Below are 26,617 nucleotides of genomic sequence, written 5' to 3' on the forward strand. Positions count from 1 at the left end.
ATTACCTCTGCCACCCTGAATTTTCTGGAAAAACTAATTTTGTGACATACCAGTACCACTTCTCACTCACTTTTCAGTAGGTTAAATATCTGTACAAGGGACCTGGCAGCACAGAAGGGATTTAAGCTTTAGGTTTTTAGGCTAGAGGCTTCTGAGTTCCTCCAAGAAAGCTGTTCTTCACAATGAAGATGGTACAGTTAATAGCAAGACTGAAAGATCAGTCACTTTCCTTTGAAATTCTGTGATGATCTTCATGCATGGGAAGCACAGGACCTTTAAGGCATATTACACTACCTCACAATCAACTGAATAGACCTTTTGGCTACAAAAGTTATTACAAAGGCAGTCTTACCGAATCCCTCATGATGGTGAGAAAAGTTCTTTTGAAGAGGATACAGAACTGGGTTAGGCAGCTGGCAGAGAAGCTGTGGCAGCCTTCTGTGGAGGAGGAATCCTGCGGAAACACATAAAAGAATAAACTTCTTTCTTTGCAGTATCTTGCTTAGTTTTCATTCACAAAACCCCACTCTCATCAGCTGAATGTGCCCAGAAACCTCCTCCATTGGCTGAGGATTTAAATTCTTTTCCTCCCCCCCCACTCCAGTCTCAAGCCATGCCCATTAGTTGGGATATACAAAATACCTCTTCAGAAGGCCGGTGCCAGAGGAAGGGATTCAACTCATTCTCACCACCAACATCCCTCTTGTAGTCTGTGTCACATATCCTCTCCCGTACCGCCCTTACTAGCCGGCCGTTCTGGTCTCCATATTCACCAGATGCTACTTCCATAACTACAAAAACAAGAAGGTAAGTTACTGGTTTACGCTACTGACTAGTTACAAGCCTTATTATTAGATCCCTTTGGTTCTGTAGCATTGACAGAAACAGGAGTTTTGTCTAGAACAGGGTCTAAAATGCCACATGCAAATTCATATGTATACACACTTAATTTAAATGTATCTTTCTATAAATCTTCAGAGATTTCTCTTCATCCTGGAAGTTAAATGAACCATTTTAGAAGAAAGGTAGTGAATATGGAATAATCTTGGTAGTAAAAAATTGCAAAAGTCTATTTTTGTGGTTCTTACTGCTTCTTTGGAATTCAGAAACGACAATGAAAAAAACCTTAATGCTATTAGCTGTACAATACCACAGTGGTATTGTTCAAGACACAGAAACAGAATACTGGAGCCACTTTGAAAAGCCACTAAGATTAATTACTATGAAACACTAAACAATATATTTTATCTTTCATTTCCTGGACCTGAACTTCCACCAGAGAGAAATATTCACTAAATTTTACCACTAGATGGCATTCAAATTACTTAGAAAAAATCTGAATAATTTTATTTTGAGTTTTGGTACATGCATATACACACGCACATACGTACATATGCACAGAAGTATAAAACACACCATGGTCCCCATCACCCTGAAGGTCCTAATCAAATGAAAAATAAATTAAATAAACTATTCAAATTGTCCTTACCAAAATCTGCTGGATTGTGGTAGGTTGGGCAATTCAAACCCAGATCTCTCAAGTAAGGGACTAGGTTTAATACCTTCCCACGGTAAATGCATTGTCCTTGACTTAAAACATAGAGCTGGAAAACAAGGCAAAGAGAAGAAAAAGAAAAAAGAAAAATGTGAAATAGTATCAAAATATTTGAACCTGCTACCTGTATAACAGCAATCCATGAACCTAATGACCTCTTCTTGTTCTCGTGGGACAAACACCTTGGGAAGATTTGTGACCTCTTGGAACTACCTTTGCATGGAATTACAACTAATGGAAAATGAAATGCTTAAGGTTTGAATTCTGCAAACATTCCCTCCAGGACTTAAAGCACATTAACACAGAAACAGACTAATTCCAGCCTTAGACACATGCTGAAAATAGGCAAGAAAGTATAGAGCCAAGCCATCTAATTTCCACACATTCTGGATATTTTGGGCTGGGAGACGAGGCTGGTGAATGCAGGAATGGAAGGAGAGGTGGAACAGCACAGCAATGGGAAACAGCTTGATAATTCTTACTTTTAGCTACACTATTGACTTTAAACAAACCTCCTTGCTAGACTGGCAACCTGCAAAAGCTTGTTCGCCTATGGTGCAGTAGATTTTCTCTTAGCTCTCACAGGTCTAATTTAAATCTCCTAACAAGATTGAAGTAAATTTAAATCTAACCTAAACAGGCATGGTCTACATCCTGTTGTTAGGTTGGAGAAAAGGTCTCCAACTGACTTCATTTCAATTATTATTATTTCACATGAATAAACTCTTCTGAATTTACACCTATGTAGCTAGGATGAGAATGTGTACTGGCAACATTGCCGACACTGGCACTAAAGCTCTCTTGCTCTTAAATTACTCTAATTTACTTTACTGACAGCCCTGTGCCCAGGAGCAGTGGTGAGTGAAGACATGAAAATCACAAGTGTGATAATCATGATTTCACAAACATACCAGCCAGATTCTTTTAAAACATTACTTGTAAATAATGGAAATGGGCAGAGAATAAAAAAACATAATCAAAAAGTATATTTTACTCTTATTTATTTAATTACTTTATTTGATTTGGAACCATAGACTAGAATTATTCATGTTTTTACCTAAAGAGTGTAGCCCTAAAAGTATAACCCACCTAAACCACACATAAAGAGAAAGTGTTTGAGAATAATACCTGATCAAACAACTCGAACAGTTTAGCACTGGGCTGGTGAATCGTGCAGATGATCGACCTGCCACCCTGGGCTAAAGCCTTCATCAGAGAGACAACCTGAAAACATGATGCACTATCCAAGCCACTGAATAAAAAGAAAGAAGTTTGTTATCCACAGGTCCATATGCACCACTCAAAACTAGCACACGTATTGTTACTTCGGTCTCTCACTATTATCCTTTTATAAATTTTCTCTGTAGCAGTTTAATTTTATCATATGCCAACCTTATGCTTGTATTTCTCCATTAGTCTTTTAATTAAGTTGGAAGCATGCCTGAGAATGAAAAATAGAGTATTCTCAAAGCTGCCTTAAGGGACTTCTACATTTTAGGACTGCAGATTTAAATGCTCCCAACTTTAATGAATAGATACATATTCATAGCTCTCCCAACTTCCTCCTAGTCTGATCACAGAATTTGATTTTAAATATGCTATATTATTAAAAGTCACACTTCAAAATGCTTATATTCAAGCTATCTTTGCTTGAAAAAAAAAAAACCCTCATGCCACAAACTGAAAATATTTTCCTCTCTCTCTTCCTTCCTGTTTAAGTTTGTGTCTCCCTTAAAAATTATTTATAGTTTCATGGTCCAGCGGTTACAGCAGTGACCCAAGGCAGTAAGTACCCAAATCAAATTACTTCTTGTGGCCTTATTCAGTATTTACAGGCAACACAAAATGAGCCTTTTCCAAGGACTTAGGGGCGAGTAACCTTTCTGCAGCACTGTTCTACCATATAAAGCAATATTTGTCTATCTTTAATTTATGGCCTTGAAGTACCTGGTTGGTTCATCAAAAAACATGACAGGAGGATTGTTCACCAGCTCCAAAGCAATGGCAAGACGCTTTCTCTGGCCTCCAGAAAGACTCCCAGTCCTCGTATTAGCACATGTCAGCAAACCAAGGGCTGTCAGTATTTCCTTTACCTAGAGGAAACAAAGCAATGCATCATTTAAATTTGTTAGCACAAAATAAAAGCCTCTTTACGGATTTTCATGGAGAATGTAAACTAGCTCATGACTTTGTTTCACCATCCATACACTGAAACCTTTTTCCATCTAATGTAGCATTTATTAGATGCAGTGGGGCTTAACAGTCTACCATTTACTATTTTGACTCAAATTCTACTTGTTTGTCCTACATGACCTGTCTCAATAAGGAAGCCTTTCCTGTGAAAATGGAGTGGAAATCAGTTCTTCTATAGCACCGCTTGGGTATGGCACTGATATCAACAGAGCTTTGCAGCATGTTTACACAGTAAAATCAAGAAGCTTTTTCCAACAGAACTTCTAGGCTGTATTTACAAGGGATTGGAGGACTGTATTAACAAAAATTAGTGGTTTCTATAGAGCAATGACCTGCTCTTATCTCGTCTGTACTTGTATTGGGTTTGTGTTGCAAGGTTTTGGTATTGGGGGGCTGCAGGGGTGGCTTCTGTGAGAAGCTGCTGGAAGCTTCCCCTGTGTCCGACAGAGCCAATGCCAGCTCGCTCCAAGATGGACCCGCTGCTGGCCAAGGCTGAGCCCATCAGCGATAGTGGTAGCGCCTCTGGAATAACATACTTAAGGAAAAAAATAAGTTGCTGGGACAGACAGAAACGGCAGCCAGAGAGAGGAGTGAGAACATGTAAGAGAAACAGCCCTGCAGACCCCCAGGTCAGTGAAGAAGGAGGGGGAGGAGATGCTCCAGGCGCCGGAGCAGAGATTCCCCTGTAGCCCGTGGGGAATACCCTGGTGAGGCAGGCTGTGTCCCTGCAGCCCAGGGAGGTCCACGGTGGAGCAGATCTCCACCTGCAGCCTGGGGAGGACCCCACACCGGAGCAGGTGGATGCTCTGAAGGAGGCTGTGACCCTGTGGGAAGCCTGTGCTGGAGCAGGCTCCTGGCAGGACCTGTGGAGAGGGGAGCCCACGGTGGAGCAGGTTTTCTGGCAGGACTTGTGACCCTGCAGGGGACCCACGCTGGAGCAGTCTGTTCCTGAAGGACTGCAGCCCTTGGGAGGGACCCATGCTGGAGCAGTTCATGAAGAACTGCAGCCTGTGGGAAGGACCCACATTGGAGAAGTTCATGGAGGACTATCTGCCATGGGAGGGACCCCACACTGGAGCAGGGGAAGAGTGTGATGAGTCCTGCCCCTGAGGAGGATGAAGCGGCAGAAAATAACGTGGGATGAACTGACCATAACCCCCACTCCCCGTCCCCCTGTGCCACTGGGGGGTGTGGTAGAGAATCCGGGAATGAAGTTGTGTCCAGGAAGAAGGGAGGAGTGGAGGTAAGGTGTTCTGAGATTTGGTTTTATTTCTCATTACCCTACTCTGGTTGACTGGTAATAAATTGAGCTAATTTTCCTCAAGCTGAGTCTGTTTTGCCCGTGACGGTAATTGGTGAGTGATCTCTCCTGTCCTTATCTCGACCCACAAGCCCGTTGTTATATTTTCTCTCTCCTGATCAGCTGAGGCGGGGGGAGTGATAGAACGGCTTTGGTGGGCACCTGGCGTCTAGCCAGGGTGAACCTGACACAGTTCTCCACTGTCTAGTTTTTAAAGTGCAGCCATTGATTTTAAGTGTTTTCATTCTCCTCAGAGCCAATTCAGTTGTCACACATACTCTCAGACGTTTGGGATTTCCTCAAGGCACAGCCTCAGGAAGAGCACAGCTTGTCCAGGGTCTTTGGAGCAAAAGGAGAACAATGCCAGCAGCTATGAATCAGTGATGGTAGATCTGGCCTGGTAGCCCTATATGAGGAAAATAGCTCTTTGGAATCAGTAAAAACATGGATATAAAAATGAATGAATCCAAGCTACATTGCTCATGCAATTAAAAACTCTACCTCCTAAAAGGTACAAAGAAAGCCCAGACATTTAATACTTCACTGAAGTATAGGAAAAAGAGCCTGTCTTTTTTTTTTAAGTAATAGTTGCTTGGATGGAGGGAGTTTTCCAGAAAGGGTGGCTAACATGGTAAAAATTGGTTAGACCAACCAGGGCCTGACCCTTGACTTGTCCTGACTTTAATTTCCCGGAGCTACCTCTCTCAGTGAGAGGGGGTGAAAAAAGAACAAAACCCACTAACCTTCGTTCTCAGAGAGAAGAGCCCAACGTCCTTCCCTTTATCTCTAGGAAGGATGTTACAGGACGTGGGCAGCACAAGCTAGGTCAGCTAGAAACATAAACTATGATTCGCTGGAGGATTTTTCACTTGTCTCTGGTTTAAACAAGCATCTGTAATCTTGCTAACGCAACTGCATAAATTCATAAAATTTATCTATGATAAACATTTACCTTACAATTTACAACAATAAAATGATCTAGTCCAGCACAGGCCAGCAACACTAAACCAAAAATGATGTGTTGAATAAATGCATACAGCACAGGTTTTTCCTCAAAGAGCTGTTTGTAATTACAGTGACAGTGTGAAGCAGTGAATTAACTTGCCCGGCCTAACTTACTAAAGTGTAAATGAATTAAGAGTTTCAAAGTACAAATAAAATTAACAGCTGTTTCTAAGCAAATGTATTTTCCAGTAAAAAAAAATTGTGTTTGGCTCATTAAAAAAAAAAAAAAAAAGGATTTGAGAGAATCAAAGCAATCTTAAGCTACCAAACATATGTTGATTCCTGTAGTTTCCCTCTCTGGAGCTCTTTATGATTTTCAAGGATTCTCTGAGATTAAAGAAATGCCAAATGGTCTAATTTGGAAATAAATACAGACAAAAGACAGCCACAAAAATGGCTGCTCTACCTTTGAAGTTGCCATAGTTTTCACACTTCAGGCAAAGGGTATACTTTTCACCAGGTGGGTCAGAAGCAGTTTCACCTTCTCCTTTATAAACCTCTGCTTAAGAATCACATGCTGGCTACTGTCAGAGGCGCCTTTTATTGGAGTAAGAGACTTCTCTGAAATGATTAAGTCCAACAAGTCAAGTTCAGGCCTCCATCAGATCAAAAAATGAATTAAACTGGCATCTGGGGAAGAGCAGGAAGCCTCTCATGTTACTGAGACAGCAGGCCACAACTTTCTCATGTCCAGGTTCCACTCCCACTCCTGTGTCCCCTCATCTCCTCCTTCCTCCTGCACAACTTCGTTTCAGCTGAGTCCTGCAAGGTGGCTTCTTCCAGCCACCTGCAAGACTTCCTAATTTGCCCAGAGAGGGTCTCATCAGTGCATGGTTTTGGGACCACAAAATGCACCAAAATGAAAATCTCAACTTTCTATTTATGAAAAAAAAACCCCACTGAAAAATCATGGAACGCCCAATTTTACAGGAGTAAGTATAGCAAAAACATTGGGAGCTTCCTATACCAATAGTAACTACCTTTTCATTCCTGGGGCAACTGAGTTGCTAAGCCACTAGAAGACTTGTCCAGAGTAACATACATGTCCCTAACAAAGGCAGAAGGAGCAGCCAGCTTTCTTGGAAGGTAAATCTTAATGTTAGCCATGGGGCCACATCATCACATTAGCACTCAGCATAACCCCCACATAAGAGAGGCTTCCTCCTCGAGGAGGCAGTGTATGAGAGATCATACTGTCTCCTTGTTGGTGCTGTCTTATGCTGGATTGAAACATAGCTTGAGGCCAGCCAAAACGCCTCTAAACACTTTCTGAGCTACCGTTTCACTTTTCACGACTGTCTCAACAACCTGAACCATCTCTGCTTTCACCAGTGCCATGATTTTTTGTTTATGTTTAGCTCCAGGCATTACCCTCCCTAGGCATATATGGTTTTGAAACATGCTGTGCAGCACCAAACTGTTCCTCTCCTACACTTCGGCATGCTCTGGTAACTCTAGCCAAGCACAGACACTTGAGCTCTGAGTGTCCTTAGGAATACACAGGCCCAGACATTTTAAGTGCAGAATAAATGTGTAGAAAGGGCACATTTCCAGCCCTTTAAAGTATAAGTGAGGTAACCAAATTCAGTTGAGAAAGCTGTCTCATGCACAAGCTAACGTGCCAGAAGCCATTTTGTCTGGTCACACACCTCCAAGGTATTTTCTTTAAAAGGACAGCCCTGTGTCAGAACAAATGACAGGGAGGAATCGTGGCAATCAGATGGGTGAGAGGAGCACACTTCCTAGTGCAGGTCCAGCTGGGTTATAGGTCTCCATGGACAAAACACACCAGGACTTCTCTCCCGCTCAGAAAAGTCACATCAGCCGTAGGCAGAAGCAGAACAATGCAGCAAATGTGCAAGAGTAAATCGTGCAACTCATTCCCAGTGTTTTAGAAAAGATACGTGCATGTTTTAGCCTGGTTTCCTACTTGTCCAAACCTCGGTCACCCAACACACCTTCAAAATACATTAGTCTGTATCTTAACTACAACTGCATTAACTTGTCCAGTGCAACGATATGCCCACCAGCACAGCCATAAAGATCAACCCTTTCAAACACGAGCACAGAAATTTCTGCAGCAGTTACAAGAACTGCTGAGTTTTTCATTAGTCCTTGGAAAAATTAAGCCCTACACTCATCATTGCCAGACATGACTGATTAATCTTGCCACACACAAGATGCCTGAGCCCTCAGACATGCCTGTAAGAGAATCTAAGGTGTTAAGGTACATTAAAAGGAATCCTACAAAACCTGTGAACTTATTTCAGTAGATCTTTTACAATTATCTACTCAGTCTCATACTGAAAGCAACTTCCACAGAGACTGTAGTAAACATTGCCTCATAATGATACCTGTCAACTTTGAGGTTATGATTTATTCTATCCTTACAAGTCCAACGCAATTCAATGTTAGATAAAAATGTCTGTTTTACAGAGCTCACTTCATGGACCTCTTTGGCATCCCCCAAAAATCTCAGTTTGATGGACAGTATACATACCATTTCTCTCCTGCCTTCATCTTTCTCTTGAAGTTTCAGATGAGCAGATACCTGGAATGCAATACAATGGAATTTGATTTTGAACTGGTCTGAAGCACAACAACCAGTTACAGTGGATGTCTCAGACACAACATCCCAACATACCATTTAAACAACTTCTTCCAACCCAGTCAGGAAAGTTTAAGTTGAACTATAATGTTCAAATCACAAGCATCACATATGCAAGTTCAGTAGGTAACTGAGTATAATCCGACTTAAGCAATCACTGAAGCATCTGACAAAAAGCATAGTAGGAAGGCCACTCTACAAGTCAAAGCGCTTGAGAGGAAGATGGGAGAGTCATGTTTTTTGCATAGCCACTAACTTCCCAGGCAATGCTAGAATCACAGTTTATTTGTGCTTCATCTGTATCATAAGGATAACCAAACTCTGCCATTCTCCAGGATGTGAACAAATGAGTACAGAAATAAATAATCTTGTGAAAGATGTCATTTGCTGTCTTAAGAGGCAGCTCCACAAAACATTATGATTAACCCTTATTAGAAGCAATTAAACTGTTAAGTAATTATTTTTGTCAGAGCCTTGATTGATTAATTTACACAGCAAGTATCATCTGGGCCCAATTCTACAAAAGTGGTCCTATGGGATTCTGACTACAATGTTCAAGTAAACAAAAGAGAAGAAAAACTTCCTCACAGAGAAGAGCCTTTGCAGAAAACTAGCCACATAAAAACTACAGTGATTTCTTCTGGCCTTAAAATTTGTGAACTGATGCTGGCATACAGTATGAGCAACCTTAGCCTGATTTTGCTAACACCCTCTGAGAAAAACTGGCTCGTTTCTCAAAGTGAGTAAGAGGCACTTCTAGACTGATTGGTCAGGCTGGCAATTAGTAAACTTCTTGATGCTATGAAAAACGGTAAGAAGAATTTACGTTGCCTGAAAGTCTTGGGATTATTCTGTTCCTGTTTTTTCCTGTGAAGAACAGGAAGAGATTTTATACAATGCCTTTATTGAAGAAAAGGCACAGAAGAGTAGGAGTAGAAGTAGCAGAGAGACCATGCTCAAGTCAAAATAGCACTTTGCAGTCAGAACATGGAAGACAGGGAGAGAGACAAGGTTACTCATCCACTACCCAAGAAAAAAGATGGTCCCTACAAAGGCTCATTCTGTGCAGAATTTCAGGTTCCATTCTCTAGGATGTCTAGGGAGTAGAGCCTTAGATCTTCTTCCAAATCATAATGTTGATTACAAATTAAAAATGATAAAACTAAAGAAGCTCAGATAACCCATAGAAGGATAAGCCTGAAATGGAATTCAAGGCACCATCAAAGTCCAAGCACTTCCACTAAGGGGAATCAAACAGAGATAACGGCTTGTGACATTACCAGGAGTAAGAACATGTGCACAATATACAGAGATTTTTTATATTTTCTCCCGAACAATTAGAGCAAGAAACAAAGCTCACCATCATAGCTTCTTGGACAGTCAGATGAGGAAGAAGCATGTCATCTTGCATGATGTAGCAGGAGACTTTGCGAAAAGAGCGCAGGTCACGAGGCTGTCCATTGATGAGAATTTCTCCTTTCATTCCCGTCTCTCTGAAACGAACCAACAAAATAACCAGGGGTGAATCTTGCCTTCAGTTGTGCTGCCAAAGGCCTCAGTATGTGGAATTCTTAGGTAATCACCATCCACCATGGAATAAAATTGATACAGTGGATAAAAATTAATTTCTTTCATGATTATGCTCTTTCGTAAAAGGCTTCATGGAATGTTGCTGAAAATTTCACTCAAAGTTAGTACAAAACGTGTGCTGTCTTATATGAATGTCTGAAAAAACATCAAGCCATTCAAGTGATTTTTTTTAGGTTTCTCTATCCTGTTCCTTGTGCCCTAAAGACAGCAACACACAGACTCTTTGTATTTGGCCATACAACAGGGGATTCGGGAAGATGAACCACAGTCACTTCATACACTGCAGTTTGGTCAAGACATCAACATTATGGAAGTGGCAACTAAAAAGGGTCATTTTTTTCAAGCGGTTATAAAATGTGATTTAAAAAATATCACAAACATAAGACACTGAGTCAGATTAGTTACACAGCTAGAAGGGAGACTTTTTTTGTGTGTTTTCGACTTTAAATTGCTTCCTATTTTTGGATCAGACTTGTTAACAGATAAATCCTAAGTGACCTGAACACGACAAACAGAAAAAATATAGGCAATAAGAATGTAACTCAACATCTGTGAAATACCTGTTTTCTACAAAACTGGGGTAAGATTTCTTCTGCTGTTGTCTCCAAGGAGCCATCAGGCTAGGTGATCTTATCTTACCTGGTATTTTCACTGTTACTGACCTGTATCCTGCCAGAATGTTCATGAGCGTTGACTTCCCAGCTCCTGAAGGACCCATAATTGCAACAAGTTCTCCACTGCTGAACTTCCCTGAAATTCCTTTCAAAAGGGTCTTATAACCTGAAAGAAGAAAGAGAAGTTCACTGAATCCTTCACAATCATGTCTGGGGGCAATGAAAGTTCATTTCCACTAAACAATGATGACAAATAGGCATTAGTGGGTACCTACTGAGAGGTTGATGCTAAGATCAGCACATTGCAATAACTATCAAAAGCCAAACTCTGAGTGGAAGCGGCAGCCTCCTCCTGCTACACAAGTAGTATGGTGGGATTACAGAATCACACACTCTTGATTCACTCTAGGAAAATTTTCAAATAGGGCTAGGAAGCCTTGCTGCCATTTTCTAAGTATCTTCTCAGAGTATTTTACTAGGATGCTGATGCCTCCATTAAAATATCTACTACTCCACAGCTAATGTAACTCCACAGCCTTGGAGCAGACTGCCCTCCAATTGCAGCTTCAATGCCGAAATTGTGCCCTCTCACCAAAACAACTTATTGGAGAGTAATAGCCATGATCTAAAAGGCAAAGCCCTATGCTTTTGTTGATTCCCTGCTAAAAAAAGGTATGACAAGAAACACAGCACAAGGAGACATACAGGGAGACAAACCTGCTTAGTTCTCTTACCATAAGAACTCTAAAGGCTTGTCTAAAAAGGGAGACTGATCACAATAACTCTGTAAAAATATTTCCATGGGAAATATTTATTCCAGATTAAGAACATGCAGGTTTTTTTCTCATTTAGATTAATCCACCTCAAAAGACCATGCCACAATAATAATGTCCTCAGGCAAAGCTGTTCTAGAATAACCACAATACCAACTTCAAATATCTCACCTTGTTCCTGAGTAAATTACCTTTGTCAAGAAATGTTAATTTAAACCCCAAACTCCATGTTACTCTGGGTGTAAGCAAACTGGACTCCAATGAGAATTCTAGATTCAGACTTAGTTGCATCCATCTTGTCTTGCATGATTCTCATTTTAAGGCATAAGGACTGGGTGGGGAGGGTGGAGAGAGCCCTGAGCAGCTTTTAAAGTTTTCAGGATCTCTTTCCCTTTTATTTTTTGCTTGCTTACTTCATTTTAATTACCAGTGCTTTTAGTTAAAAATCTTTATAATTAAAAAATGTTAAGTAAGGTGTCAAAAAAAGATTATCATATGTTGAAAATGTTACTGTCATTAAATTAAAACCAAAACAGAAGAGTGGAAGATCCATTTACATGCAGTGTTGGGATTTGACAATCCATTTTGCCATACTGGTGCATATGCAGGCAGCATTTATATTCCACATATAAACTATTCCAGTCCTGTGATTATCATTAGCATAGGTTGTAGCTGGAATGTTGAAATGCTGTAAAAAAATCACGTTGCCTGCAAGCTCCTAGAAAATGAATGGTGGATTACCTTCTTCTGATTTCTCTTTATTCCTAACTCCATAATTTCTTGTTTTCCTTTCAACCCCCCTTAGCATTCTCTTTAAATTTTCTTCTTTTCTCTAGTGCCAGTTCACACTCTTTCAACGCCACAGAGAGCAAACTTTGCACCAAAACCATTAATGTCATGCTGCCATGGGGTCTCCCAAATCCTCAGCAAATATTCTTCTCTGAGCACTCCCCGGCCCAAGAAGTAAGCAGTAGCCACAAAAACTCTCTCTAGAAATATCTGATCCTGCCATTTTCATGGCAAATGTCCTAGAGAATGTAATTGACCAAGTGAATCAAAACAGTTTTCTCGAGTGCTTTTTTTTAAACAGGCCAGTAATTTTCACTCTAAAATCTTGTCCTGGACCTGAAAGAAACAACTTGTTTGGAAGCTACAAGATATAATAGTACAAAAACAGCAGTGTATTCACACTGGCTGTTTATGGCACAAGACCTAAAAACAAAAGCAAAGACAATCATCTATCAAAAGGAACAGCTATTTCAAAGAGAGAAATCCTTGGCACTCCAACAAGGTCAACAAGTTTGTCCCTCACGCCCATGTCACCATCCAAATCACCATTTGAAGGAAAAGTACAAGGAAGAGAGCAGACCTTTGAAACATGACAATATTTACTAAATGGGATCTATAGAGACAAAGTCCTTCACACTATCCCTTAAGTGTAATGAGAACCAGCTACCTCCCAAGCCTATTAAATTTGTAAGGGACTCCAACGTTACTTTACCACTGACAATTTGCATTACGCACACACCCACCACACACACAAGCTATATGCAGCTCAGAACTCTTTCTCACACTGGTCAAATGCTGGCCAAGTTGGCCTGTCATTAACTTCCACTGGGACAGGATTTCTTTCAGCGGGTCCCACATGTAGTGCATGGGGTAAAATACTCATTGGTGTCTGTCTCTGTTCCCTGTCTGCCCCACAAGGCAGTTCAACATGACAGAACATCACGTGACAACTCCATTGCAACAATTTCTATTGTATTGTTCTGACCCAGATTTCCAGGGTAAAGGGTTCTTGTCAGAGTTTCGTAATAGTCAGCTCATCATGAGTTTCAAGATCAGGACAGTAAATATTGCACAAACTTATAGGGGAGCATAAAGAATGTGTACTGCCATGAATACTGAGGGAGGTACAACCTAAAATACATACTCATGGTCTGAAAACATGCATCAACATACATACCATTATCTAAAACTGAAGGCTCTCCTCTCACTACACTTGACTGTGAGATGTAACATTAGATCCATTGAAGTCACTTTTCCAAACATAATTTCACTAATTATAATCAGTTTAACTTCAATTGCAGTAACTTCTCCCTCATTACCTGCACTTGTTTCTGCCCCTCTGATGGGAGATTTCCATTTTAAGTATTCTGCACACAATGTTAAATCAGAGCGGGACACATCTCTGCAACTCATTTGCAAAACAGTAGAGGAACATGATTTAAGAAGAAATAGAAAAAACTATGCGTTTTAGATCAGGATCCCAATCACTGGCATTTTAAGTTGCTACCAGCTCAAAGCCATCTCTTCTTTTGACTGGAAGCACGTAAGAAGCCTTTCTATTACAAAGGTTAATTTAGCAAGCCCACAAAAAGATTTGACACTGTAGCAGTAGCATGGTGCCCAGTATAATCCTTTACAAGGAATTAAAGTCCCTAAGTAACTACAGTCTTCTCTTTCAGAATATTGAGGCTAATCTTTAACTGAATCAGTTGACCTAAAACTTCTATATGGGCCACATGTCTTTCACAAGAAACAGATTATGCATTTGGAGGGGATTGTATTCTTCTAGTACAGGGACTGTTTCATATCCATCTGCTATATATTAGGAATTTCTGAGCACCTTCAATCCTGGTTTACCTGGCCCACCTCATTTTCCTTACAGAAGTGGCCCTCTCCCTTCCTCCATGCAGCAAGGAGTTTTCGTACCCCAGAGTTCAATGAAAGGCTGAACCTCAAAGCAAACTCACCCCAAGATAGATGCATATTATGGGCCCTTCAGATTGAGCACCACAGCAGCTGTCTCCTTTTGGACTGGACTTACATCAAGGCCAAGCTTGGCATCATGACCTTCAGTTATTTCTCTTAAAACTGTTTTTGATTTCCAATGGAAAACAGCTTGGATCCTTTCAGTTTTCCAATCCTGGAAAATCTCCCCTCCTGGAGTTACTGTGACCTCACCCTTAATACATTTAGAGTTGACGCCCATGGGATTCCAAATACCAGTTTTCAAGAACTACTTAAAATACAAATTTGTCAACAGGACATTAATATACCATCACCAACCAGAACAAGCAGTCAGCAACCTTCTCAGTCCAACCCACTAAAAATAGAATACAAAAAGTAAGAAATCAAAATTGGAACAGAAAATTCAAGTGATGCAAAATTTTTTGGTCTTAATTTCACCTCACATTACATTCCAGAGTTCAACTGCTCCTCCCAAGAATCAAAATTTGTTTCATTTTCCCATGTTAGGATTTCCCACAGAAAGCAAACTCCAGGCACTGTGATACTAGACCAGATTCGCAGCCAGAAACACATGACTGGTCTGAACAGACCTCCATTCAAAAGGCAGACTTCCCTCACTGCCCGGCTGCAGCACAAAGCCCACAGCAGCCCCTTGTTTAATGAGCTGATAGAGGGTGACCTTTTGTCTTCGGTGAAGATGCTAGGGGAGCTCTTGTTGCTCAAGGCACCAAAACTTTTGCTAATGGATTCAGCAAGGGAGAAACCTGTTGATGGTTTTATCTGCTTCCTCATGGATTTTACAGGGATTTCTGGGGAGATTTGGTTTTACTATTCTCACAAAAATTATGACTGATCTGGAAAGAAGCAAGCCACCCCCTCCTCATACTTAGGGTAGGAGCGCATGCTTCAGAATGTGTCTGAATCAGCACAAAAAAACCCATAACCAAAACTCACCCCTATCCTTACAGTGAATTTCCTCAGGTAAATACCATCTCTAGGTTTTTAACTAAAATGCTTCATTCATTTGCATTTCATTGACGGTAATATACTCATTTGTTACTCAGAGAAATGTCACACAGACTCCTAGAAGTTTCTAGGCATTGTAGCCTAATTCTGCATCCATCAATAGCCACCAAGAGCCTGTCTCAGGTCCCGGGTGAGCACAGCAGGCCTTCCCTGCTTGCTGCAATTAGAGCAGGATTTGCCCTTCCCAATATATCTGAATTGTTTCTCTTTCATCACAAGCTCTTCTGAAGGTAGGAAACAGCTGTTGGTACCCTGCAAGTACCACTGGCCTGAAATTACTCAAAGGTTTTTCAGAAAATTCACTATAGGAAATAGGTAACATAGGAAATTTCAATTCAAAGAGCTCAAGTTTGGCAAAACTATAAATGACTGAAAACCAAGCCACAAAATAAGCAGTGTTCGGCACTTAAACGTCAAAACCAAAGACATCATAACCTGCTCTTCCCACACTCTCTACCTGCAGCCAGGCAGAAGTGCACCATTTCTTTAATTAAAAAAATGTTTACAAGGACTGTATTTCTATGTGGGTTTGGGTGCTTTTTTAGATGGGATGTGACATATTCCTGCTCAGAAACAGCCAGCTGGAAATACAGAAGACATCTCTGAAAGTACTATATTACTAACCTTATTTTAATACCTTCAACAAGCAACATACGTTTTAAACAGCAATTTAAATTTCAATACACAAATTTGTTCTTTTACAGTACCATCAGTAAATTGTTTGTTAAATCATGAAGAGAAACCACAGCAATTTCTTGGCACTGTATACTGACCCTGTTCCATTAACAAAACTCACTGCATTTTCTTATTCTAAAATTTATAGGCTTAACCTTCATCTCATTTCCTCTTGTTTCAATCAAAAAAACTATGCCAAAGTCCAGGGAATTCTCCACCACAAAATCCGAAAAAGTGAAAGTGGAATCAAGACGTCACATCCACACCTTTCCCCTTGAGGCAGGAGTAGGGAGTCCTCCTATTACAGAAAAATGCTCCTAACAAATTCATGACTTTGCTGCTACCCCTGAGATCCCCATACCCACACCTCGATGGCTAAAAACCATTCCCTGGATTACCTACTGCGCAACAACAGAAGTAAGGAAAAAACAGGCTAACCCAGTCACGTATCATATTAAAGGGAAAGTCAGTGACTTATGGGTGAGAGAAAGAGCTTACAGAAATCCATCCAGACATGGAAAACATCCTCATGATATCTGGCAGACATTTCATTTGTAGACTCTTTAGATTTATATCAGAAAACTTAACAGCTGGGGAATGCTGGCAGAAACTCTACAGAGAAGCACAAGATGAGAAACACACACAGAGAGATAACAGCCCAAGGCCAGATTTACACTAGAAACATTTGTAGATGTAATAAAACATTAGCAAGAAAACATATTTATCATTTTTACATCAGCAAAAAGTCTTTTCCATACACCTAGATGTAAATATGCCAACAAAAACTCCTCCTGTCTGATCCTTCTCAGTCTATTATTCACTTTCTGCAACTCAGCCCTTGTTCTCACTCCTGAGAAGAAGCCACTATCGTAACAAAACATCTACATGTTTACTGGTAGAGACTAGCCAATCTGCTTCACCTAACAGATTTTTAACCCTGCAGGCCAGGAGTAAGCAAGGAGTGGCAGCACAGATATGTGAAGTTCCTGGAGAAAGCTACTCCATACTGGCATCCCATGGAGCCTCTCTCGGTCTCCTTGTGCTTTACTTCCTCTGTCCCCGCCCTGCACTGAGTGAGCACCTTCCTAAACCCCAGAAGCAAGCATGCACTTACAGAAGACCAGCAGGTTGGCACTGCAGAGCATTGAAGGGGTAGTGACAGTAAATATCTTGCATTTATTATGCTACTTTTGGAGCACGCAGTCATGACCACATAGTCATGCACATGAAAAGAGGTGCAGGTTCCTCTTCTTTGCCCATAAATAACATAATTGTGCATGTAAATTAGTTTCTGATGAATTACAGTTCCATTTTACAACTCAGCAGTCACACAGCCATCCAGTTTGTGCATGTAAACATGATAGCTGTACATACGTCAGGAGATGTGCGGAGTGACTAGCAGCCATTGCAAGGTCGTGGCACAGTTTGTGGGTCTGTGCTAGTCGGAGCATACAGTTTCAGAAGCACCTTACAGCAAGAGAAGATGACGTTGTTACTGAAGTGGGCAGTGTCCTCCTGCCCTCTCTCCCCAGGACACCTTCCCATCACTTTCCCCTAGCTGGCTTTCAAATGCACCTACACATCCAGTGAGGACAGCAAGCCCATCCACCTGGAAATCGTTCCTGGAAAATTAATAACACAGAGGGTTTGTTTCCACCTGCATGGGCTGCAGGACTGTCACTGCCAGGACAAGACAGCACGGTTCGCTAGCAGAGTGGGGAGGTGGGAGAGCCCCTTCAGCAGCTGGGGACCTTCTAGCAGTTTGAGCCACCCAGGAATCCATCTCTTGAGATACCTTTTCTCTTCCATTCTGAAACACAAATAGGACTTACAGTTAAATGAAATTACCCCTTTTCACAATTCATGCTGGAGCATTCAAACCATTTCATTCCAAACTGGATTGCTTGTTTGCTTTATTTTAGTATAAAACAAAAATTAAATCACTTCCCAATGATAAGATGAAGGTATTTGGGGCTTTTCACAAAAATCAAAGTTAGTTCAAAGGCAGGGTGTTTCAATAAATTGGGATATCATCAGGGAGATGTTTTTCATATATTTCTAATTCTGCTATTAACCGGCCAGGGCACCATGTTCCCCACTCACTACATGAGTACAGAATGCTTTCCTCTCAGTGGTATGGACAGGGTTTGTTAATGTTCCAAGTAAGAGTTTGTAAATTCTCAGCTGAGAGGGATTATCTGTATCTGTTGATAATTATTTAAATAATTTGAATTTTAAAAACCTCTTGATAGGGATTATTTAAATAGACATTTATTTCCCAAGCTCCCCACTGAGTTCAAACAGACTTAAATTAAAGTGAATTACAGGTACCGATACTTGGGAAGAAAAAGAAGCATCTTTTAACTTCCAGAAAATGGGTGGGACATAAACAGCTTTCCTGAAAAACAGAGTGAAAAACTATACTGCTTTAATAATAGTAACTTTCCTGATTGTATATTGGCGTGAACTGTACCTCTATAAAGCCTGGGGGGCAAAGTCACGCTAGAAGTAATAAACATGTTTAAGGTAACTGTCTACCAAATAAAACCTGTATGTAAACTCACAGGTCATCAGTTCATGGCTTCCACCATCATTTGTGTATCACAAATTAATACACCTTTTTATGAATCATTTTTCCACTTTAGCTTTAGAATCCACAAATCCATATACTTCGATTCTATTCACACATCTCTCAGGGACATAGAACAATAGGATTTTCCATTGTCTAAGCTCTGAGCCCTGCTTCAGGACAATTAAGGGAATTTACAATTGTAATGTAGTCTTGTACCTTGCCTCAGAGAAACGACCTTCGTTATGCAAATGTCTATAAAACAGCATGCCAGGCACCAAAACATCAGGACAGAGAGGGCAGAAAAGCTAAGTGAGTGCTTGAAGTAACCAAATCAAATTCCTTTGCCTCAAAGTCCTTTACAACTCAGATATGAGGAATCCATTCATCTCAACCTAAAAATATGTCTTTCATGCTTTAAAAAAAAAAAAAAACCAACCCAAAAAAACATGAAATCCCCCTGGAGAGCAAAGCTCTTTCTTTGCAGTGGACTAAACTGCATTTCTTAATATAGCCCACAACCAGGCCTTCTTAAACATACTGTTCTTGATCCATGGCCAATTTCCAACCTAGTGATCATGGGACGGATTATTCATATCTCAGATGTAAAGCTTAGCCCATGCTCACAGTAAGCTTTGTAGTGTTCAATCTACCTAATTTTATACATCTACAAGTTTGACGGTTAACCTAAATTCATTATTTAGGACCCATAAATTACCAATAGAGAGAAACAGGCACACCTAACAGGTAATTAATTCTACCTATTTTGCATTCCTATTCTGGGAAGGGATAAATAACCTTCTGGAAGTGCATCTTTCTCTTAACTATAGTGGGAGTTCAGAACAATTAGCTTAGACTAGACACTAGATGCTGTGACAAATCTCATCCTTTGCCAACAAAATCATGGCTGATTTCAGCATCAGTCAAAAATAAAATGGGTATCAAAGCATTTTCTGTGTTTTTTTAAATGTCAGTTTGATCGTGGTCCCTCATTTGCTTGCACAATTGCAGTAATTAAGCAGATAAATTAAGCACACTCAAAATCTTCAAGTTGGATTGGTACTGCACATGTTCAGATGTTTCCTATGAACGTATCGAGAAGAGCATCCTGCCCATGTTCAGGATGTACAAATGTACCAGACGTTGTGTTTTCACTTTATCATTAGTATTTAGCACTTACTTCACACTCTGATAACTGGGGACAGCCCAAAACTCCACGAATTTTTGCTTCAATCTACCTAACTAGCGCGAGAACACAGCACTGTATTGGTAGCACTTGGTTCAAACTTAACCAGAACACCTCAAAGCCTGAAAAATCCAAATGTGCTTTGGAAGATTAGATGTTAATCAAAAGCTAAATGTTTGAGAACAAACTTTAAAGCAATTTTTTAATTTTATTTGTGTGAGTGCCTAAGATTTGACTTCTATCAGCGCACTTCCTTTGTGCTAAACATATCAGCTAACTTCCTTCTGTGGCAAGTCAGTAAAACATACAGTAAATTGCAGCCTAAAGAGAGATCATGAGCCCCTTGTGACATGAAATCCCTAGTTACTGTAGGCCATGTTGCATAATAAAAGAGAATGCATTGATGAGAAGATGGCAATCCAGATGAGAAACTGAGTTCTAGCAGAGGGAGAATCTTCAACCAAACTGTATATTATAAAGAATCTGAGAAATCCCTTTTAATTTCCTTGTTCTCTTAGATACCTGGACTAGATATTAAACTTATGCAAGACATTGGATCTGACAGTCCACATTGTGCAGTCAAACAAAAGTAACTGACTAAGTAAAGATTTCACTCTTCTGAAACTTTGAAATGAGAGTTGTGTGCACCATGCTCCTCTATTATGCAGGCTGCTCATCCCATTATTTTAGTATCTGAATACCACTTTTCTTCAGAATAACTAATTAGATATGACAGTCTGTTAGGCTGCAAGCTCTGCAACCCCCTAATTTTGAGTCTGAAGGTTTAACAGATTATGCAACCTCACTCACATTGTCTGGCTGTATCACATCTCCTGGCCAGGCCATGTTTGTCTATAAAAAAGATGGGTTTTACATACACAGAACCTAAACCACCAAGTAACAGGAGACTGAAGTGCTTGCAGGTGGACACAGAATTTACAGACTTTCTGGAAACATGCATTCGTCCAATAGTATGGAGGAGCAGAACAGGAGTCAGTAGCATCGTGGGCACACCTCCTTGCTTCTGCAACTATTGATTACACCTCCCCACCATGCTGTGAGATGAATGGATTTTGTACTAGTCCCCTTTAAGTCTATGCTCTTTAGTAACCTGTCGGTGCAAACTGAGCCAATAACAGGCCCAGGTAACTACTAGACACTCTTCTTATTAAAGGAACAGCTCATATTAGTTGATACTAGTCCCTCTGAACAGCTGCTCTGAGCCTTTCCTTTTATTTACCTTTTCTGTATACCTCCCTTTATCTGGTCCTACAGCAAGGTTACAGCCTTCTACTGAGGTTTACAGGATGATTACGATTATATATGGGTCCTGCCTACTAATTTTAATCAGATATGTCCACGGTAAGATTCGGTTCTTGTCAGTTTCTCTGTTGAATGCTTCTGCCTGACAGAGTTAAAGCTGTTCATCTTCCATACACAGGCACATGAAGCCATATGTCTGCAACTGAGGATAGAGAATCACAATTAAATGGGTCAATGAACGAAAGTAACCTTCAAACATGAATGCAAATAAATCTGTACTTGCAGTAAGACTTGATGGCTTCAGAAGCAGTATTTACATGTTGAAGCATTTGGAGATCTGGGGCATAGATTGTACTTAGCCCACACAGAAAATAGCTACCCTAATTTATCTTCAAACCTTAGGAAACATGAAAGGGAAAAAAAAACCACGTATGAATGATGCACCGCTTCATCCTTCTTCTGAATCTAGTGGAAATGTATTTCCAAAGCAATATCCATAGCCTAATCCTTGTTTGATAATTGCTTTTTGCTGTCTTTTTTTCAATTGCCTTTGTTTCTGTTACTTAGGCACGCAAGAAAGGTCTTTCCTGACAAAAGAAGAGCCAACACAATTTGAAATGAAAGCTGACACATTCCCCCGAATGACAAACTGAAGTCACGAGCCCAATACATGCATTTACAGATGAAAGCTGTTTACGTATGCCAGTCAGGCAAAAAGCAATTTCTCATAATTGCAGAACCTTTATACCTCAAAGTACAAATAGTATTATTCACAGTCTTACAAACAGATAAAAACAGAACCCTTCCCAACATCCCTTCCTTTTTGAAAAAAATCTTCAAGTAGGAGATATTCCAAAATAGCCCAGCAGCTGTTATGAACTGAACTGTCCCATCTGCCTTCATTTCGAAGTGCAGATCCAGCTGGGTCACTCTGCAACAAGGGATAAGAAACTCTTCCTCCCTCTGAGAAGACTACTTTGGGTCTTGTGTGTTGATGTTAAGAGTCACCATATATTTTACTGTTCTTCTCTCCCTTACTCCTCCCAGCCTCTTCCTAACCATGTGCACGCACAGAGCAAGAAAGCAGGAAGGGAAAAAAGCAAAAGTAAAACTCATCTCACTCCTCCTACCTACCTGTGTAAGGGCTTGGGAAGAAGGCCCTGGGGCTTTCCAGAACCACAGCAGAAGCAGCTTAAGTTATGTAGCACCTCCTTCCTTCAAGCACGACCTGATGGCAGTATTTAGTCTGAAGAGCTTGGGGTGTAAAGAAAAGCTTTCCCTAAAACTTCTGTGTACGCCTTTATCACAAACTCTAGGTTAAACTGGAAAGTGATGAAATGCCTCCTGCAAACTGCATAGGAGGAAAAAAACATACCTTTTCCCAGACTATTAGATACCAGAGTTGTTGTTCAAAATGCAGACTTCTGCGACGATTTACATGCTCAAAAGACAGAATTTTGTCTCTAGCCCTTACAGATATGAGGAGCCACATTTCTTGGATTTTGAAAAATGTTTCAGTCCTGGTCACTGCAATTTAAAAGCTGGCGCAGCATTTGACCTTTTAAAAAAATCACATTTCACAAGTCAGCCTCAGTAACTCAAAATATTACATTTGACTCCAAATAAAAAGTAGTTTTCACAGCAGTCTTATTGAACTGCACTAGTGATGACAGTTTATGGCAGGAACTTTCTCTGTAGAACAAGCAATCGCCGAGAACCTCGGCCATCCGACCTTCCAAACAACTCCTGCACATCCTTCTCCTGCCTCCTCCCACTCTCTCAAACCAATTCTGCACTGCAAATTGCAAGAAGCACGTCCACCTCCTCACATTCCCACTGCTCCCATCCCATTCCCTCCCACAAGCAGGCTGAGGAACACTTGGAGCCAGGAGGACCCTTTGAAACACATTCAGAAGCAAATATCAGAGGTGTTTTAAAAAGTAAATTTTAAATTCACGCATTGAGTCTTTAATTCTACTATATACACCCAGGAGCAGACACATGGATAGAAACTTCAGTGATTGGCCTCCAAAACTAGAAAAGTTCAGTGAATGAGAACAGGAGTCACATTCAGAAGAACCACTGAGGCTGAAGAAGCTCCTACAGCAGTGGGACATCCAGGTGGCTGGCCATATGGATGGCCAGAGCATGTGTCCTGGGAGACTTTTATTTTCAGAAATGGCCATACTGATTCTGCCCATTTCTCCTCAACACTCTCAAGACTTTCATGAAATAGAAACAGAGGATAACATATTTACTTTATTCTAGCACTGATCTAGTAACAGATATAACCTATGATCCTGAATGTAAAAATAAAGGAAAACCTGAAGTGTGTGCAGAAATAAACACTGGACTACCTCCAGTTCTTGCATTTCACTTAGAACAACTGTGTTTTTATCTCTCTTCTTGAATATTTACACTAATGAAGTTGCCCAAATTAAAATACTTTTCGTTGTCAGCAAACTAAATATAAAATCCTCTAAACACCACTGAACTAATTATCATCTTCAGTAGCATGTCAGTGCTGAATATGTTACAAACAAAACCCACTGTACAGGGCCTTGCTGCTTCTGGAATAAAAATGAGTTAGAATGAACGCCTTTCAGCAGTCTGATTTCTGCTTTTTTTCGGAATTCGGAACTGGAGAAGTTGGCAGCCTTGTGGGGACATACATCCACTGAACTACCATAAACTACTAAATTTCCATCTGTTTTAAAAAGCTCCAGCTGACCTACATTTTATGTTATGGATTAGCTGAAGCTTACAGAGTAGCACAAACAAAGCTTGACTCTTGCTGCTAACTATATATCCTAAGCAACTAAATGTTTTATCAATAATATGTCCAATGTAAAGATGACAGTTTTCAAGAGGAAAATTCTTTGACATTTCACACACAAAACAGAAATAATCATTTGACAGATGCACTTAGATTGCAGTGTAAATATCATCAAATTGATTAACTTTTATTTCACATACTAAAAAAATTCCAATGTACACATTAAAATTATTTGAAGTTTTAAAAAAAAGACTAATGAACTTTAGTTCATAATTTTACGACATGCTAAAATAAGGCATCAGAATCGTTCCGCATTTTGGAAATCCTGTCTTTTTTAAATTATCTACAAAATGATTAGTAAAGCAAGTTGGGCAACAATAACTCATTTCACAAAAGCATGATTTCCACCTCAAGTTTCTATTTTGTTCTTATTCGGAAGCAGAGAGAAAATTAAACTTTGAGGTTTGGTGGTAGATTTTTGGGGTTTGTTTTTTACAAACCAGTAACAAGTCAGTCCAGAGGCCAGTGGAACACACTGAGATGAGGGTGAACGAAGTCTAGGTCCTTGAGTCCGATCAAGAACTCCAGCTTGGGTCTCTTACATTGTCAAGTGCCCTGGCCATCAGCGCAACTGGGTTTTCTCTCTTCCTAACTAGAAAGTTCTTGACCTAAGAAATCTCCATGAAAATGTAGTCAGAAAATATAGTGAAGAAACAACACGTTTCTACTCTGATGCACTACCATTTTCCAACAAAAAGAGGATTTGATGATTTCCAGAGGGGTTTTCATTACAGGCTCATCAGGAGACCCTCTGTGTTAACAGTCCTTTCACTTACTCTTTTATCTCTTCATTGGTTCATTTCCCAGCAACACCTGTAACTTCTTTTGACTTTTTTGTCCTTCTTTACAATAAGGTTATTCAATTGTTCAATGAAAAGGCAAGGGGTAAGCTATGGACAGACTTAAGCTGGATGTTGACTGATCCAACTAGTCTATTGGGACAGGAAAAATTTGGTAGTGAAAGCAGTTGCTTCCTGACAAATAGGAAGTCCATCAAAAGAAATTAGCTATGTGAGTGGCCTGAAGACTCATATGTATCACTAGTAAGAGAGACTCACATAAAGAGTGTTAGTCTTCTCACATCCTCCTAATTAGGTGTCCCTGTAAACCATATTCCAAAATACATGTTTTCCAAAGTCAAGACAACATGTTTCCACTTTTTCCTGACCACCAACTAAACTAACAATGACATTTCAAAAAAATGCCGGTTGGATACATTACCAAAAAATGAAACTTGACTTGTTTCTTGAGGTTTCTTTATTCTCTTACTGTATGACTTCTACACGACTGGTCTACCTATCCTTAACATACTTCTGTAAGTCATTTATCTATGTTACCTATGAACACACCAGTACACACAGGAAAGAAAAAGGAGTCCTGGCTGTTTAAATGGTTTTCCTCACAAATACTTTAAATGAAATAATGAAGAGACATAGTTAGAAAAATAACCATGTCACCTCAAAACACATGCTTTGATCCTAAAAACCACAGGCACTCTCCAGACTCAGTTCCTGTAAAACAACACAGCACCACTAAAATCAATACAGCAGCACAGGTTTATGCTATTGCAGTAGCTGACACAGTCTAAGGGATCAAGAGCAGGGATTCATGACAATCTAGACACACAGCAATATTGCAAAATTCAAAGACTGGAAGGTAGAAATCTTCCATGTAGGAATACTGATATATCAGGAACTCAAAATCTCAAGATGGTGTTTATTTTAACCAGCTGCAAACATCTACAATGCAAATATTTGCATGTGAGCTATTCTCCTAGGTCTGGCTGGGATAGCGTTAATTTTCTTCAGAGCAGCACCTATGGTGCTGTGTTTTGGATTTGTGTCTAAAACTGTATTGATAACGCACTATCTTTTGGCTATTGCTGGGCAGCACTTGCACGAAGTCAAGGCTTTCTTTTTTTGGAGCACACTGAGTTGCGCAAGAAGCTGGGAGGAGACACAGCCAGGACAGCTGATCAAAGTGATATCCCACACCACACAACATTGTGCTCAGCAATAAAAGCTGGGGGAAAGGGGAAGGAAGGGGGGACATATGAGGTTACAGCATCTGTCTTCCCAAGTGACCCTTCAATGTGCTGAGGCCCTGCTTTTCAGAAAGGGGCTAAACATCTGCCTGCTCACAGGCAGCAGTGATAAACTCCTTATTTCACTTTGCTTGTGTACACAGCTTTGCTTCCCTTATTAAACTGATCTTGATCCACAAGTTTTCAGCTTTTGCTCTTCTGACTCTCTCCCCTATTCCAGGGGGGGACACTGAGAGAGCGGCTGTGTGGGTGCTCAGATGCTGGCTGGGGCCACCCCACTACAGCTATTCCTCCTAGTAAATGTGGAGAGTCATTTGTTCTGCTTATTTTGTATGAAATGATCCATTGACTGTCAGTGAACTCTTTGGTCTATGAAGAGAGCCTAGGCTGTTGTCTAGCTTGGACACAGCCTCTTACACAGTAGAAACCTACAGGGACTCAGATGAATCCAACTGTCAAGCCTGTCTCACTGCTATGAGATGCCAAAGGAAAAACATGGTCTACTATCTATTAGGTATAACCGCTCATGCAATCCATGTTTTTAAAAATATCTGATATACCTAAGTGTAATTTAAAATCTCATTGTAAGATGAGCAGCTTCATTACACACAGTAATAAAGCAATTG

General features: G+C 40.3%; 1 protein-coding gene across 1 annotated transcript in view; it reads right to left on the reverse strand.

The window, feature by feature from the left end:
* ABCG1 (ATP binding cassette subfamily G member 1) overlaps positions 1-26,617 on the reverse strand; it is a 62,740-nt gene that overhangs the window by 15,938 nt on the left and 20,185 nt on the right. Inside the window, exons 3-10 of the mRNA XM_075033651.1 lie at positions 10,914-11,031; positions 10,022-10,154; positions 8,554-8,604; positions 3,503-3,648; positions 2,684-2,807; positions 1,490-1,604; positions 643-791; positions 353-454 (exon numbers count right to left, since the gene is read on the reverse strand). Of these exons, the coding sequence (XP_074889752.1) occupies positions 353-454; positions 643-791; positions 1,490-1,604; positions 2,684-2,807; positions 3,503-3,648; positions 8,554-8,604; positions 10,022-10,154; positions 10,914-11,031 (938 nt within the window). The remainder of the gene's footprint in view (positions 1-352; positions 455-642; positions 792-1,489; positions 1,605-2,683; positions 2,808-3,502; positions 3,649-8,553; positions 8,605-10,021; positions 10,155-10,913; positions 11,032-26,617) is intronic.

The sequence above is a fragment of the Buteo buteo genome, chromosome 8 (assembly GCF_964188355.1).
Source record: "Buteo buteo chromosome 8, bButBut1.hap1.1, whole genome shotgun sequence".
Classification (NCBI taxonomy): domain Eukaryota; kingdom Metazoa; phylum Chordata; class Aves; order Accipitriformes; family Accipitridae; genus Buteo; species Buteo buteo.